Below are 16,920 nucleotides of genomic sequence, written 5' to 3'. Positions count from 1 at the left end.
CATAGCAAAAGGATTTGAGTACAGGAGCAGGGAGGTTCTACTGCAGTTGTACAGGGTCTTGGTGAGACCACACCTGGAGTATTGCGTACAGTTTTGGTCTCCTAATCTGAGGAAAGACATTCTTGCCATAGAGGGAGTACAGAGAAGGTTCACCACACTGATTCCTGGGATGTCAGGACTTTCATATGAAGAAAGACTGGATAGACTCGGCTTGTACTCGCTAGAATTTAGATGATTGAGGGGGGATCTGATAGAAACTCACAAAATTCTTAAGGGGTTGGACAGACTAGATGCAGGAAGATTGTTCCCGATGTTGGGGAAGTCCAGAACAAGTCACAGTTTAAGGATAAGGGGGAATTCTTTTACGACCGAGATGAGGAAAACATTTTTCACACAGAGAGTGGTGAATCTCTGGAATTCTCTGCCACAGAAGGTAGTCGAGGCCAGTTCATTGGCTATATTTAAGAGGGAGTTAGATGTGGCCCTTGTGGCTAAAGGGATCGGGGGGTATGGAGAGAAGGCAGGTACAGGATACTGAGTTGGATGATCAGCCATGATCATATTGAATGGCGGTGCAGGCTCGAAGGGCTGAATGGCCTACTCCTGCATCTATTTGCTATGTTTCTATGTCTATGTTTCTATGATATGGGGGGAAAAGCAGGAATGGTGTACTGATTTTGGATGATCAGCCATGATCTTATTGAATGGCTCGAAGGGCCGAATGGCATGCTCCTTTTTTTTGTGTTTCTATGATGGAGACACAAAGAAATGCAAATGCTAGAATCTTGAGTAACTACTGCTGGCTAACTGGTGCCTGGTACTTGTTTTCTCTTTGCTTTACCACGTGTCAGTTATAGAGCAATATCCACAGATCATGGATCTATAATTAAATTATGTTTTACATCATAACTACTTTGGGGACTACATGACATTCTGCACATGACCATCTTTATCCTGAAGAAGGGTTTCGACCCGAAACGTTGCCCATTTCCTCCGCTCCATAGATGCTGCCTCACACGCTGAATTTCTCCAGCATTTTTGTCTACCTTCGATTTTCCAGCATATGCAGTTCCTTCTTAAACATCTTTATCCTGTTGTTTTAAGTTCATCAAGTGATTGAGTTAAGAATGCATGAAGAAAGTCATGAAGAAAGTGTCATTATTTTTAAATGTTTTAATTCTGCTTATGCTTTAATTGGAAAAGGTCTGAATATGGACATTTAGGCTAAGGCAGCTATCGTTATATATGTGAAGACTTCAAACTTTTATGGGCATCCACAGCACAGGGTTCTAGAGAAGGAAACTTCAGATCCTTCAACAGTATTTTTCAGCTTTTCTCTACCAGATCCGTTGGTTCTTCACAGCATGCTGAGATTATGTTTTAATTAGATAATTAAATTATGCTATAATCAGCCATTTGTTATTTTAATGACCTTAAAACTGCTTTTACTTTATAGGTGACTGAGTCCTTAACATAAGTTCAGTTAGCTTTGGTTTTGCTACACATTTAGCCACATGTCTATGGAGGTCTTCAGTAGCCATCAGTGAAGTCTGGTCTGTTGTCTCATTACAACTTTTTTACATCAATTACATTGTTTACTTTGCAACCTAAATTAATTTTTGTATGTGGCATAATATTGTTTAATTTAAATGACTTACTGATGTAGTAAAAAGCTAAGGCTTCAGCATAGATCCCTAAAGGAAGTAACTAGTCATATCTGCAAATAGAGTATTTAACAATTGGTCCGTACTCTCTATCTCTTACCTTTATTTCAACAAGTTGCCCTTGATAGATAGATAGATAGATATAGATCTATCTATCTATCTATCTATCTATCTATCTATCTATCTATCTATCTATCTCTATAGCATTCCATAATAGACAATAGGTGCAGGAGTAGGCCATTCAGCCCTTCGAGCCAGCACCGCCATTCAATGTGATCATGGCTGATCATCCCCAATCAGTACCCCGTTCCTGCCTTCTCCTCATATCCCCTTACTCCGCAATTTTTAAGAGCCCTATCTAGCTCTCTCTTGAAAGCATCCAGAGAACCTGCCTCCATCGCCCTCTGAGGCAGTGAATTTCACAGACTCACCACTCTCTGTGAGGAAAAAGTGTTTCCTCGTCTCCGTTCTAAATGGCTTGCTCCTTATTCTTAAACTGTGGTCCCTGGTTCTGGACTCCCCCAACATCGGGAACATGTTTCCTGCCTCTAGCATGTCCAAACCCGTAACAATTTTATGTTTCAATGAGATATCCTCTCATCCTTCTAAACTCCAGAGTGTACAAGCCCTGCTGCTCCATTCTCTCAGCATATGACAGTCCTGCCATTCCAGGAATTAACCTTGAAACCTACGCTGCACTCCCTCAATAGCAAGAATGTCCTTCCTCAAATTAGGGGACCAAAACTGCACACAATACTCCAGGTGTGGTCTCACTAGGGCTTTGTACAACTGCGGAAGGACCTCTTTGCTCCTATGTTTGATTCCTCATGTTATAAAGGCCAACATGCCATTCACTTTTTTCACTGCCTGCTGTACCTGCATGCTTACTTTCATAGACTGATGAACAAGGACCCCCAGATCCCATTGTACTTCCCCCTTTCCCAACTTGGCGTAATTTAGATAGTAATCTGCCCTCCTGTTTTTGCTACCAAAGTGGATAACCTCACATTTATCTGCATTAAACTTCATCTGCCATGCATCTGCCCACTTCCCCAACCTGTCCAAGTCACCCTGTATTCTCATAGCATCCTCCTCACAGTTCACACTGCCACCCAGCTTTGTGTCATCTGCAAATTTGCTAGTGTTACTTTGAATCCCTTCAGCCAAATCATTGGTGCATATTGTAAATAGCTACGGTCCCAGCACCAAGTCTTGCGGTACCCCACTAGTCACTGCCTGCCATTCTGAAGGACCCGTTAATCCCTACTCTTTGTTTCCTGTCTGCCAACCGCTTCTCTATCCATTTCTCTGTCAGCACTCTACCCCCAATACCATGTACCCTAATTTTGCCCACTAATGTCCTATGTGGGACCTTATCAAATGCGTCAATAATGTTTGGGACGAAGGCCCATAATTTATCTATTTGCCTCTGTACTCCACAATTTGAGATTTGTAATAGAAAAAATCACAAGTGGGTAAAGTGCACATTATCAAGTTTTATTGAGGGCGTATTTTTATACATTTCGGTTTCACCATTTAGAAATTACAGTTGCATTTATACATAGCCCCCCCCCCCCCCCCCCCCCCCCCATTTCAGGGCATCGTAATGTTTGGAACACATGGCTTCACAGGTGTTTGTAATTGCTCAGGTATGTTTAATTCCCTCCTTAATGCAGGTATAAGAGAGCTCTCAGTACCTAGGTTACACAAAAAAAGCTGGAGAAACTCAGCGGGTGCAGCAGCATCTATGGAGCGAAGGAGATAGGCAACGTTTCGGGCCGAAACCCTTCTTCAGACTGATCGGGGGCGGGGGTGGGTGGGGACAAGAAAGGGAAAAGGAGGAGTAGCCAGAAGGCTGGGGGATGGGAGGAGACAGCAGGGGGGCTGAGGAAGGGGAGGAGGCAGCAAGGACTAACAAAATTGGGAGAATTCGATGTTCATGCCCCCGGGGTGCAGACTCCCCAAACGGAATATGAGGTGCTGTTCCTCCAATTTCCGATGCTGCTCGCTGTGGCCATGGAGGAGACCCAGGACAGAGAGGTCGGAGGCGGAGTGGGAGGGGGAGTTGAAGTGCTGAGCCACCGGGAGGTCAGCTTGGTTATTGCGGACCGAGCGGAGGTGTTCGGCGAAACGATCGCCCAACCTCCGCTTGGTCTCACCGATATAGATCTGCTGACATCTAGAGCAGCGGACGCAATAGATGAGGTTGGAAGAGATGCAGGTAAACCTCTGTCGCACCTGGAACGATTGCTTGGGTCCTTGAACGGAGTCGAGGGGGGAGGTAAAGGGACAAGTGTTGCATCTCCTGCGGTTGCAAGGGAAAGTGCCCGGGGAGGGGGTGGACCGAGAGGGAAGGGAAGAATTGACAAGGGAGTTATGGAGGGAGCGGTCTTTGCGGAAGGCAGATATGGGGGGAGATGGGAAGATGTGGCGAGTAGTGGGGCCACGTTGGAGGTGGCGAAACTGATGGAGGATTACTTTTTGTATGTGACGGCTGGTGGGGTGAAAGGTGAGGACTAGGGGGACTCGGCCCTTGTTGCGAGTGCGGGGATGGGGAGAGAGAGCAGTGTTGCGGGGTATGGAAGAGACCCTGGTGCGGGCCTCATTTATGGTGGAGGAGGGGAACCCCCGTTCCCTAAATAGTGAGGACATTTCAGATGTCCTGGTGTGGAACGCCTCATCCGTGGAGCAGATGCGGCGTAGACGGAGGAATTGGGAGTAGGGGATGGAGTCCTTACAGGAAGCAGGGTGGGAAGAAGTGTAGTCCAGATAGCCATGGGAGTCAGTGGGTTTATAGTGTATGTCGGTTAGAAGTCTATCACCTGCAATGGAGATAGTGAGGTCAAGGAATGGTAGGGAAGTGTCGGAAATGGTCCAGGTGTATTTGAGTGCCGGATGGAAGTTAGTGGTGAAGTGGATGAAGTCAGTCAGTTGTGTGCGGGTGCAGGAGGTGGCACCAAAGCAGTCGTCGATGTAGCGGAGGTAGAGGTCGGGGATGGGGCCCTGGTATGTGTTGAACAAGGATTGCTCGACGTAACCTACAAATAGGCAGGCATAGCTGGGGCCCATGCGTGTGCCCATAGCTACGCCTTGTATTTGGAGGAAGTGGGAGGAGTCGAACGTGAAGTTATTGAGGGTCGGGTGAGCAGCAGAGGTTGGGCGATCGTTTCGCCGAACACCTCCGCTCGGTCCGCAATAACCAAGCTGACCTCCCGGTGGCTCAGCACTTCAACTCCCCCTCCCACTCCGCCTCCGACCTCTCTGTCCTGGGTCTCCTCCATGGCCACAGCGAGCAGCACCGGAAATTGGAGGAACAGCACCTCATATTCCGTTTGGGGAGTCTGCACCCCGGGGGCATGAACATCGAATTCTCCCAATTTTGTTAGTCCTTGCTGCCTCCTCCCCTTCCTCAGCCCCCCTGCTGTCTCCTCCCATCCCCCAGCCTTCTGGCTACTCCTCCTTTTCCCTTTCTTGTCCCCACCCACCCCCGCCCCCGATCAGTCTGAAGAAGGGTTTCGGCCCGAAACGTTGCCTATTTCCTTCGCTCCATAGATGCTGCTGCACCCGCTGAGTTTCTCCAGCTTTTTTGTGTAACCTTCGATTCTCCAGCATCTGCAGTTCCCTCTTAAACTCTCAGTACCTAGTCTTTCCTCCAGTCTTCCCATCACATTTGGAAACTTTTATTGCTGTTTATCAACATGAGGACCAAAGTGGTGCCAATGAAAGTCAAAGAAGCCATAATGAGACAGAGAAACAAGAATAAAATTGTTAGAGACATCAGCCAAACCTTAGGCTTACCAAAATCAACTGTTTGGAACATCATTAAGAAGAAAGAGAGTACTGGTGAGCTTACTGATCGCAAAGGGACTGGCAGGCCAAGGAAGACCTCCACAGCTGATGACAGAAGAATTCTCTCTATAATAAAGAAAAATCCCCAAACACCTTTCCGACAGATCAGAAACACTCTTCAGGAGTCAGGTGTGGATTTGTCAATGACCACTGTCCGCAGAAGACTTCATGGACAGAAATACAGAGGCTACACTGCAAGATGCAAACCACTGGTTAGCCGCAAAAATAGAATGGCCAGGTTACAGTTTGCCAAGAAGTACTTAAAAGAGGCGAGCAACCACAGCTCTGGAAAAATGTCTTGTGGACAGATGAGATGAAGATTAACTTATATTTGAGTGATGGCAAGAGCAAAGTATGGAAGAGAGAAGGAACTGCCCAAGATCCAAAGCATAACACCTCATCCGTGAAACACAGTGGTGGGGTGTTATGGCCTGGGCATGTATGGCTGCTGAAGGTACTGGCTCACTTATCTTCATTGATGATACACCTGCTGATGGTAGTAGCATAATGAATTCTGAAGTGTATAGACACATCCTATCTGCTCAAGTTCAAACAAATGTCTCAAAACTCATTGGCAGGCGGTTCATTCTACAGCAAGACAATGATCCCAAACATACTGCTGAAGCAACAAAGGAGTTTTTCAAAATGGCCGTCAATCTCCCGATCTGAACCCAATTGAGGATGAATTTTATATGCTGAAGAGAAAACTGAAGAGGACTAGCCCCAAAAACAAGCATAAGCTAAAGATGGCTGCAATACAGGCCTGACAGAGCATCACCAGATAACACACCCAGCAACTGGTGATGTCCATGAATCGCAGACTTCAAGCAATCATTGCGTACAAAGGATATGCAACGAAATACTAAACATGACTACTTTCATTTACGTGACATTACTGTGTCCCAAACATTATGGTGCCCTGAAATGGGGGGACTTTGTATAAACTCTGCTGTAATTTCCACATGGTGAAACCAACATTTATAAAAATTGCCTTTATTAAAATCTGACAATGTGCATTTTAACCACATGTGATTTTTTTTTCTATTACAAAACGCAAGTTGTGGAGGCCAGAGGCAAATAAATAAATTAAGGGTCTTTGTCCCAAACATTATGGAGGGCACTGTATGCTTCTATTTTCCGTGAGCAGCCTTATTAAATGGTTTCTTGCAATCAATGTATTATATCCATACATACTCGCTCATCAGCCATGTTAGTGACCACAATCAGTTCCAGCACAGTAGTTATTCATGACCTGTGCATTACATATTCGTGTTGGCTAATTGATTCACAAATATCCATGTGCCCAGTAAATTTCTCAAATTGCAGATTTCAAATTGCCAGATTCCTCCATTCCTGGTACAACCACTTTTTCAACACAAGTTTAAATTACATTTGGAATGCTATACAAGGTTAGAAGTACGATTTCATCCATTGAATCTTTGCCAAGAGCGTGCCCATGGATAGAGGAGGCTGTCTGCATCTACTTTTCAGGCCTAAAAGACTCTGGTCTTTCAAATAGAGGTTTTCTCTGCAAATTTTAATTATTAATTAATATTTTGATGTTTCATTTCATCAGAAAAAGTTATAACCATTCTGCAGGACCAGTTCCCTCTGTTTCTGATATCAAAGCGCCTGAGACTGACAACTGCCATTTGCTTGTTATTTTATTTTCTTGGCCTTGTATGTGTAACACAGGTATGGTGTCCTCTATTAGTTTTTTTACATTATAATTCTATAAAATCAGAAATTTAATATGATTAAGTAATAAAGAAAGTTATGTGTTTATGTTGCTTTTCTAATTATTTTACATTGTTCAATGATAGCGTGTGAGTGGTTGATACTATTAATTCTAAATCTATTTCATTGACAACATGGTAAACTTAAAAATACAACTATATTCACATCGCAACAATCTCTCTATGCAGTGCTTTAAAATTTTCTCCAACAGTTGATGTTCTACATATCCATTTGACTTTCAGGCAGGGATTTACTGGATAAACTTAATTGATCACTTTTGTACGGGATGGGGCCTCATTATTTTAGCTCTGCTGGAACTCGTCGGTCTCAGCTGGATTTATGGTAAGTTCAGAAGAGAAAGAACAGAAATTTAAAAAAATGGTCCGTAGTAGTTTGCAGGCATAAAAAACAAGAGTAACATATGAAAGGGAATAGCACCAGCTGATAGTTTAGCTCAAAAGCACACACCACCCTGACTTGGAAAATCTTTTTGCCAATCCTTCATTATTATTCCCACTAAATCTTGGCCTTCCTTATCTTATAAGAGGGTGAGACTACCTTTTCCATGGACATAGCATTGATTGAGGGTGGTGGCTGAACCATTGCCTACTCACGAGACATAGGCGTTGGTCAATAAATGTTGGCTTCAGCAGAAATATCACATCAAGTGAACTTTAGAAAATCTATTTATTATACTTGTTTGGTTTGCTTCAGTATGAGAAGACAAATACATAGGGAAGTTTGTCCTTAAATTGGTGGATTTACATAGAAACATAGAAAATTTGTGCAGGAGTAGGCCATTCTGCCCTTCGAGCCAGCACCATTCAATATTATCGTGGCTGATAATACTGATCCACAATCAGTACCCCGTTCCTGCTTTTCCCCATATCCCTTGATTACGTTAGCCCTAAGAGCTAACTCTTTCTTGAATTCAATCTGATCATTGGAGGAACCCTATTTTAAAGTTGATACATTTATTTTGAGACGATAAGTGTTTGTACTTCATACTGGCACTCTTTAAAAATGTAAAGGTTATTATTCTGTTTTGCGGCCATGACACGTATGTTTATTAATCGTGTGTATTGGCATCTATTGTGTACTGGTGACAGCTATATGAAAACAAAATTCCTGAAAGAGGGATAACCTGAGTGATTGTGTATTTCCACTTTCCTAATGTTGTCCACAGGAATAAACAGATTCATCAAGGACATTGAGATGATGATTGGGGAAAAGAACTGGCTCTTCTGGCTGTGGTGGAGAGTGTGTTGGCTCGTTATATCTCCGTGCTTGCTTTTGGTAAATAAATATTTCATTCGTGCTCATTAAGTTGCAATTACTAAACAAACAGGAGAAGGTGGTGACTCTTTGCGTGTTCTTCTCAGGAGGTTCTTCTATGATCCGATACAATTGCTCTACAGTTTAAATCTCTTTTCTACCTGTAATTCTAGCATTCTGAATCTTCTTTGGTCTACCTATTGCACTTGAGTTTAACTTGATTGTATTTATATATAGTATTTTCCAATCTGATAGTACAACAAAAGCTTTTCACTGTACTTTGGTATATGTGACAATAATAAGCCTAAACCTAAGTAGCGCAGTGAGCACAAAATCAGCGGTGTGTTGTTACTCTAATATACATTTTTGAGCAACAAGACTGTTGGAATATGTCGTTATTTTGATGGACTTTGCATTTTGTACAGGCAATTTTATCCTGGTCTTCAGCAACTTTTTCTCGACCAACATATGGATCTGTTCAGTACTCTGAACAGGCGACAACACTTGGCTGGTGTATGATCACCTTCTGCATTATGTGGATCCCCATCATTGCCATTGTGAGAGTTGCCCAAGCTGAAGGCTCCACCTTATGGCAGGTAAGATTTGCACAAGAAAACACATTGAAAAGGATGGAATTTCTGAAGGTTATCCGTTAGAAGGTCATGAACAAAATGACAACATCTCATTTTGCCCTGTATTTTGAGGGGTTTTACAAAATGTTTTGATGGTTTAATTGTTTGGAACCTTAATTTAAATAAAACCAAATGTGAAATGTAATTCCAGACATGTTTTCATCTAAAGTGTTTTTATGCTTATTGCAGAGGAATTTTAGGAAATTTAAAAATCAGATTTCTGTGCCTACATTGAAACCAATGAGCTTACACCATCCTGTCAATAGAAATATCAATTCACTGTAGTCACTTGCTAAAATCTGACTATTCATATAAGATCTGTAAAAGATTAATCTTGGGCACTAAATCAGGCCTTGAATGGTGAGTAGAGGGCTGAGTAAAGGTAAGTTAAAGGGCTTGATCCTATTTGATGAATGAGGATGATGTTGTTTCTCAACGTGGGGTCCAAAATCTTCCCATACCCTTCCTCTCCCTGATCATCCTTGCCCTATATTTGATGATTTCCATTTATGTTGCCCCATCCTAATCAAGCCCACAGGCATCCTGAGGTAATTTCCTGAAACCTTGATCATCTCCTCCAAAATACACTTGGCCTCCATGATCAGTTATTCAGGCTTCTCTCCAATAATCTTCACAGACATTCCTCACCCACCCATGTTAATCACTGGCCTTTTCTGTGCATGTTTCCAAACTCTACATAATCTCAGCTCTTCCTTTGCATTAACTTCTGTTGTGTGCGGCTGTCCAAATAACTGAAGCTTTACACCATGATCAAGGTCCAAAGATTTTATTAACGACATAGCATAGGTAACCTAATGCTAACACATTTTTCTAAAAATGCGGGAACCAGGCAGGGAGGGTTACTATAAAGCTAGTGGGTGTAACTACAAAAGCATAACTCATAACATGAGTGACACTGATCTACATCCTCCCTCTTAAAGAATCAACCACAGCACAAACCCATTAACTAAGTAAGGCATGCATAGCAATTGATAATAAACTGGAGGAAAGTCAAACATAGTCGGGGTTCTGCACAATCGGCTTACAAACATGACAAGCACGTGTACGATAGAGACCATCTCCGTTCTTTCTCCCCAGGGACAGAGCAGGTGAAGGAGATTGAAGCAGCATTCCTGGAGACGAAGCAGGAGACTGTGGCACAGGCAAAGTCTTCACTGGCAGAGGAGCCGTTGCGGACGCAGTTTGTGGTGCTGGTAGAGGCGGAAGAGTGCCGCTAGGCACAGATGGAAGTGTACTAGTACGGTCTTGATAATACGTAGGAGGAACTGGCTCATTCACAGACAGGATATGTGGTGGCAGTGGCCTACTTATTTTGTTCAAACCATTGTTTTTGAATGTCACGCTTCTGTTGTAACCTGGATTGAACCTCCTCAGGTGGAATCACCTGTGGGATCAATGCCTGATTTGCTACAGGCACCGTAGCACGGGTCTGCCTCGATAATAAACGTTGAGGGGGTGAACCCAAAATGGGGTAACGTGAGATGTTGCGTAAGTTGAGCAGATCCAGAAATACATCGGATTTAGCTCTGTGTGAACGGTCCATGAGCTATTTGGCACTTTTGACAGCTCGTTCAGCCAGCCCATTAGACTGTGGATATTCAGGGCTGCTGGTAATGTGGCAAAGATTCCAGCGTCTAGCAAACTCCCTGAAGTGTTGGCTGATGAATTGTCAGTTAGCAGTCTGCCCGGAGATCCGTGGACTGAAAAATGGCGAGATAACTTCGAAATCACTCTGTTGGAAGTGGGGCTGCTAAAAAAGTCAATGTCAAACCATTCTGAATACAAATCGATGAGTACCAGGTACTGCTTGCCATGCCAATCAAATATGTCAGCTGCCACTGTTGACCACAGGAGTGCAGGTAAAAGAAGTGGTTGCTTTTGTTGGTGAGGTGCCAAGCTGTTGCACACTGCACAGGATGCCACATTCTTGGTGATGTAGTCGGCCATGCCAGGCCAGTAAAACATGCTTTTTGCCCGTGGGACAGTAGCATCAGCGCCTGGGTGCCCTGCATGGACAGCATTAAAATACCGGTTGTGCAGCAAAGCAGGAATCACAACCTTGTGTCCTTTTCAAATAATGCCATCCTGCAGCACTAGCTCATCATGGACGACAAAGAAAGGCCGGACTCGCAGCAGAACGTTGTAGTGTTTGTCTGACGGAGGTAACCCATCAGCAGCTGTGCAGGCAACTAAATCTTCCATACAGGACGAGGGGATAAAAGACAGGACCATTACAATAAAGTCATCATTCAGCGAGGGCGGATTCGCGCAGGTCTTCCGGGTGCACGCGAGAGAGTGTCAGCCAGGTACATATCCTTACCGCGTTTGTGGATCAGAACAATGTCATATTTTTGAAGTTGCAGCAACATCCGCTGTAGGCTCGCTCGAGAGGCGTGGATCAGTTTGTTGAAAATGCTGATCAGAGGTTGGTGGTCAGTTTCAATCGTGACCGTGAGACCAAAGATGAAATCGTTGAATTTCTTGCAGGCGAAAACATCCGCCAACAGCTCTTTCTCAATTTGGGCATATCGTTGTTCTGTGTCGGTCATGGTGTGCAAGGCATAGGCAACAGGTTTCTCTATATCTGCATGTTTATTTGAACATTTGTTGAGTATGTCTGGAGCTACAGAGGAGCAGTCTTGTATATATGTTCTCACATAATCCCTTACTTGGAGGTATCTAAAATAGTTATTGGTGTTCAATTCGTATTTCTCCTGCAATTCTTGAAAGGAGGAAAGAGTCCCCTTCTGATAAAGGTGTCCCACAGTATTGATTCCCTGATTCTTCCATTGAACAAAAACCGCATCTAGGGTAGAATGTTTAAAATAGGGATTATTTGCAAAGACATGTTTCTCAATTACACCAAAGTCACTGGAAGAGAGAAGGTGGGTGACGATGAGGAAAGGAAGGAAGCTTGGAGAACAAGAGACCCCGGGGGACGTACCTCTTGAAAACAGGTACACTCTCTTGGAAGCTGTCGGGACAGAAGACACTGCCAGTCTGAGCGGTGGACAGTTCTGCGAGTCAAAACGTGGCGCTGAGGAAAAGCCGAAGAGACAGATGTCGGGCAGGGCCGTGGCAGTCGGGGACTCCATAGTGAGAGGTACAGACGGGGGTTTCTATGGCAACAGGTGGGATTCAAGGATGGTGTGTTGCCTCCCTGGTGCCAGGGTCCAGGATGTCACGGACCGATTGCAGGGTATCCTCAAGGGGGAAGGGAGGCAGCCGGAAGTGGTAGTGCATGTCGGCACCAGTGACGTCGGGGGAAAAAGAGGAAAGAGATTTCGCAGCGTGAATTTAGCGACCTCGGAAGAAGGCTGAAAAGCTGGACTGCCAGGGTGGTTATATCCGAGGGCAGGAGCAGGGAGATAGGGAATCTGAATGTGTGGCTGAGCAGCTAGTGCAGGGGGCAGAGATTTAGATTCTTAGACCACTGGGATCTGTTTTGGGGTAAGGGTGAATTTTACAAAAGGGACAGGTTGCATCTTAACAGACGGGACCAGCATTCTGGCAGGCAGGTTTGCCACTGCTACACAGGTGGGTTAAAAAATACACCAGAATTAATGGGACAAAGCTCATGAAGGGATAGGAGAATATGGCCAAGTGAAATAGGAAATGATGTGAAAGGTGACGAGTAATGGATTAAAAGTATTGTATATAAATGCGCGGTATGAGAAGTAAAGAGGATGATTAGAGATTGGTAGATATAACATTGTGGGTATCACAGAGACATGGCTGCAGGAAGATCGGGGCTGGGAACTGAATATTCAGGGTTATACGTCCTATAGAAAGGACAGGCAGGTGGGCGGAGGAGGTGGGGTAGTTCTATTGATGAGGGTTGAAATTCAGTCTCTTGCGAGGGGTGACACAGGGACTGACGATGTAGAGTCGCTGTGGATAGAATTGAGGAATTGTAAAGGTAAGACGACACTAATGGGAGTTGTCTATAGGCCCCCAAACTGTAGCCTGGATATAGGGTACAAGTTGCAGCAGGAGTTAAAATTGGCATGTAACCAAGGTAATGCCACTGTGGTTTTGTGATATTTCAATATGCAGGTGGACTGGGAAAGTCAGGTTGGTTCTGGACCCCCAGAAAGGGAGTTTGTAGGGTGCCTCTGAGATGGATTCTTAGAGCAGCTTGTACTGGAGCCTACCAGAGTTAAGGCAATTCTGGATTTAGTGTTGTCTAATGAACCCAATTTAATAAGGGAACTCCAGATAAAGGAACCACTAGGAGGTAATGACCATAATATGATAAATTTTAATCTGCAATTTGAGAGGGAGAAGGTTAAATCAGAAATGTCAGTATTGCAGTTGAACAAAGGGGACTATGAAGGCATGAGAGAGGAGCTGGCCAAGGTCGACTGGAAAAGGATCCTAGCAGGAATGACGGTGGAACAACAATGGCAGAAATTTCTGGGCATAATCCAGAAGATGCAGGATCATTTCATTCCAAAGAGGAAGAAAGATTTTAAGGGGAGTAAGAGGCAACCGTGGCTGACAAAGGAAGTTAGGGATGGAATAAAAGTAAAAGAAAAGGTGTATAACACAGCAAAGAGTAGCAGGAAGCTAGAGGATTGGCAGACTTTCAAAGGACAACAGAAGGTAACAAAAAGGGCAATACGGGGTGAAAAGATGAAGTACGAGGGTAAACTGGCCAAGAATATAAAGAAGGACTGTAAAAACTTCTTTAGGTATGATAAGAGAAAAAGATTAGTAAAGACAAATGTGGGTCCCTTGAAGGCAGAAACAGGTGAAATTATTATGGGGAACAAGGAAATGGCAGAAGAGTTGAGCAGGTACTTTGGTTCTGTCTTCACTAAGGAAGACACAAACAATCTCCCAGATGTACTAGATGACAGAGGATCTAGGGAGATGGAGGAACTGAAAGAAATTTGCATTAGGCGAGAAATAGTATTGGGTAGGCTAATGGGACTGAAGGATGATAAATCCCCAGGGGCAGATGCTCTGCATCCCATGGTACTCAATGAGATAACTCTAGAAATAGTGGACGCATTGGTGATCATTTTCCAATGTTCTATAGATTCAGGAGCAGTTCTTATGGATTGGAGAGTAGCTAATGTTATCCCACTTTTCAGGAAATGAGCGAGAGAGAAAACGGGGAATTACAGACCAGTTAGCCTGTCATCCATTGTGGGGAAGATGCTGGAGTCAATTATTAAATAAGTAATAGCGGCACATTTGGATAGCAGTAAAAGGATTAGTCCAAGTCAGCATGGATTTATGAAGGGGAAATCCTGCTTGACTAATCTTCTGGAATTTTTTGAGGTGACAAGTAAAATGGATGACGGAGAGCCAGTGGATGTAGTGTATCTGGATTTTCAGAAATCCTTTGATAAGGTCCCATACAGGAGATTAGTGGGGAAAATTAGAGCACATGGTATTGACATGGATAGAGAATTGATTGGTAGACAGGAAACAAAGAGGAATAAACGGGTCCCTGTCAGAATGGCAGATAGTGGTGAGTGGAGTGCCGTGAGGCTCGGTGCTAGGGCCACAACTATTTACAATATATATTAATGATTTAGATGATGGAATTAAAAGTAACACTTGCAAATTTGCAGATGACACAAAGCTTGGTGGCAGTGTGAACTGCGAAGAGGATGCTTTGAGGTTGAGTGACTGGGCAGATGCATGGCAGATGCAGTATAATGTGGATAAATGTAAGGTTATCCACTTTGGCAGCAAGAATAAATAAGCAGACTGTTATCTCAATGGTGTCGGATTAGGAAAAAGGGAGTGCAATGAGACCTGGGTGTCCTTGTACACCAGTCACTGAAAGTAAACATGCAGGTAGTGAAGAAAGCTAATGGCACTTTGGCCTTCATAACGAGAGGATTTGTGTATCGGAGCAAAGAGGTCTTTCTATACTTGTACAGGGCCCTGGTGAGACCACATCTGGAGTATTGTGTGCAGTTTTGGCCTCCTAATTTGAGGAAGGACATCCTTGCTATTAAGGGAGTGCAGCGTAGGTTCACGAGGTTAATCCCTGGGATGGCGGGACTGACATATGAGGAAAGATTGGAAAGACTGGGCTTGTATTCACTGGAATTTAGAAGGATGGGAGAGGCTCATATAGAAACATATAAAATTATAAAAGGACTGGCCAAGTTAGATGTAGGAAAAATGTTGCCAATGTTGGGGGAGACCAGAACCAGGGGCCACAGTCTAAGAATTAAGGGGAGGCCATTTAAAACTGAGAAGAGAAGAAACTTTTCATCCAGAGTTGTGAATTTGTGGAATTATCTGCCACAAAAGGCAGTAGAGGCCAATTCACTGGATGAATTTAAAAGAGACTTATGGGCCTGTCCCACTTAGGAGATTTTTCAGCGGACTGCCGGCGACTGTCAAGTTGTGCTGAATGGCCTCCTCCTGAACCTATTTTCTATGTTTCCATGTTTCTAAAATGTCATTTCTTTTCACAGAAACTTTCTGCTGCTTGCGCATCAGCTCCTGATTGGGGTCCGTATTTGGAACAACATAGAGGAGAAAGATACAGAAACAAGCGTGATCCTACTGAAGCCCCTACTTGTGTCCGGCTTGTTTCCATTGCTGAGATATGACATTTCAAAGGAAACAGTTCAGAGCCTGAAAATTCTGACTTTGATGTCAGTTCCCAGAAATAGATAATAAATCCACTCTGATACAGACTCAACAAACAATATATTTTGTTAATTGTCGTTTCACAAATTGTTGTTTTTTCTCTTCACATTAGCTAGGACTCTCATACTCTATTGTACACTCTGGAATTTAGAAGGATGAGAGGGTATCTCATTGAAACGTATATGATTATTAAGGGTTTGGACACGCTAGAGGCAGGAAACCCGATGTTGGGGGAGTCCAGAACCAGGGGCCACAGTTTAAGAATAAGGGATAAGCCATTTAGGAAGGAGATGAGGAAACACTTTTTCCACACAGAGTTGTGAGTCTGTGGAATTCTCTGCCTCGGAGGTCGGCGGAGGCCGGTTCTCTGGATACTTTCAAGAGAGAGCTAGATAGAGCTCTTAAAGATAGCGGAGTCAGGGTATATGGGTAGACGGCAGGAACGGGGTACTGATTGTGGATGATCAGAGGCCATTCGGACTGTAAACGCCTATCTCACCAGGGACTAACTACTGAACTCGTGCCATTTCTGATTGTGTTATAGTTTGTTTGGTTGTTTTCATTAGGTCCTCATTGATTTGTGCTTGTTGTAAAGACTTGACTTTCTTTTGGACGAAAATTCCCATCAATGTATAATTGGGGGGTTTTTCTGGTTCATTTCCTTTTATTTGGTTTCTTACCCATCAATTATCCATCTTACCCTTATCCATCTTTGACATTTCTGGACTAACTAATCAATGCATCGGCTCTGCAAGGCAGTTCACATGAAGTTTGAGACTTGATGCATTACAGTTTGTATGCTTTGTGATAATTGCAGTATCCAGCTAGCATCAACACTGCTGAGTGCATGGTGCATTTTTTCAATGGTGCAGTTTTTGGAGTTGATTGAATAGAACACAATACACACATAAAATAACCTTTAACATAACCATCCACCACAGTGGAGTTAACATTCGTCACTGTTTTGGAAGACATTAAAGTTCAGACATCCTCCTTTGTTCACCCGTGGTCGGGGCATTTGAACCCTCTGCAGTTCGCCGCTACAAACGGTCCGATGTTCAAGCCCTCTCGTTGGGATGATCGAAACTCTGATGTCGGGACAGATCAGAACACTCCGC

General features: G+C 43.8%; 1 protein-coding gene across 2 annotated transcripts in view; it reads left to right on the top strand.

Annotated features, from left to right (window-relative positions):
- The window catches only part of LOC129701995 (sodium- and chloride-dependent neutral and basic amino acid transporter B(0+)-like), a 43,348-nt gene extending 27,306 nt beyond the window's left edge, over positions 1-16,042 (top strand). The window contains exons 10-14 of one of the 2 annotated variants that reach the window (XM_055643459.1): positions 7,090-7,208; positions 7,493-7,592; positions 8,437-8,546; positions 8,951-9,121; positions 15,625-16,042. In XM_055643459.1, the coding sequence (XP_055499434.1) occupies positions 7,090-7,208; positions 7,493-7,592; positions 8,437-8,546; positions 8,951-9,121; positions 15,625-15,762 (638 nt within the window). In that variant the 3' untranslated portion in view covers positions 15,763-16,042. Of the gene's footprint in view, positions 1-7,089; positions 7,209-7,492; positions 7,593-8,436; positions 8,547-8,950; positions 9,122-10,255; positions 12,000-15,624 lie in introns of those variants that run through there. The other variant, XM_055643458.1, reaches the window with a different exon arrangement.
- Positions 16,043-16,920: the final 878 nt, after the last annotated feature.

Source organism: Leucoraja erinacea, chromosome 12, assembly GCF_028641065.1.
Source record: "Leucoraja erinacea ecotype New England chromosome 12, Leri_hhj_1, whole genome shotgun sequence".
Classification (NCBI taxonomy): Eukaryota; Metazoa; Chordata; class Chondrichthyes; order Rajiformes; family Rajidae; genus Leucoraja; species Leucoraja erinaceus.
The sequence above is the reverse complement of the archived record's forward strand: the minus strand, read 5'-3'. Positions and strand labels throughout refer to the sequence as shown.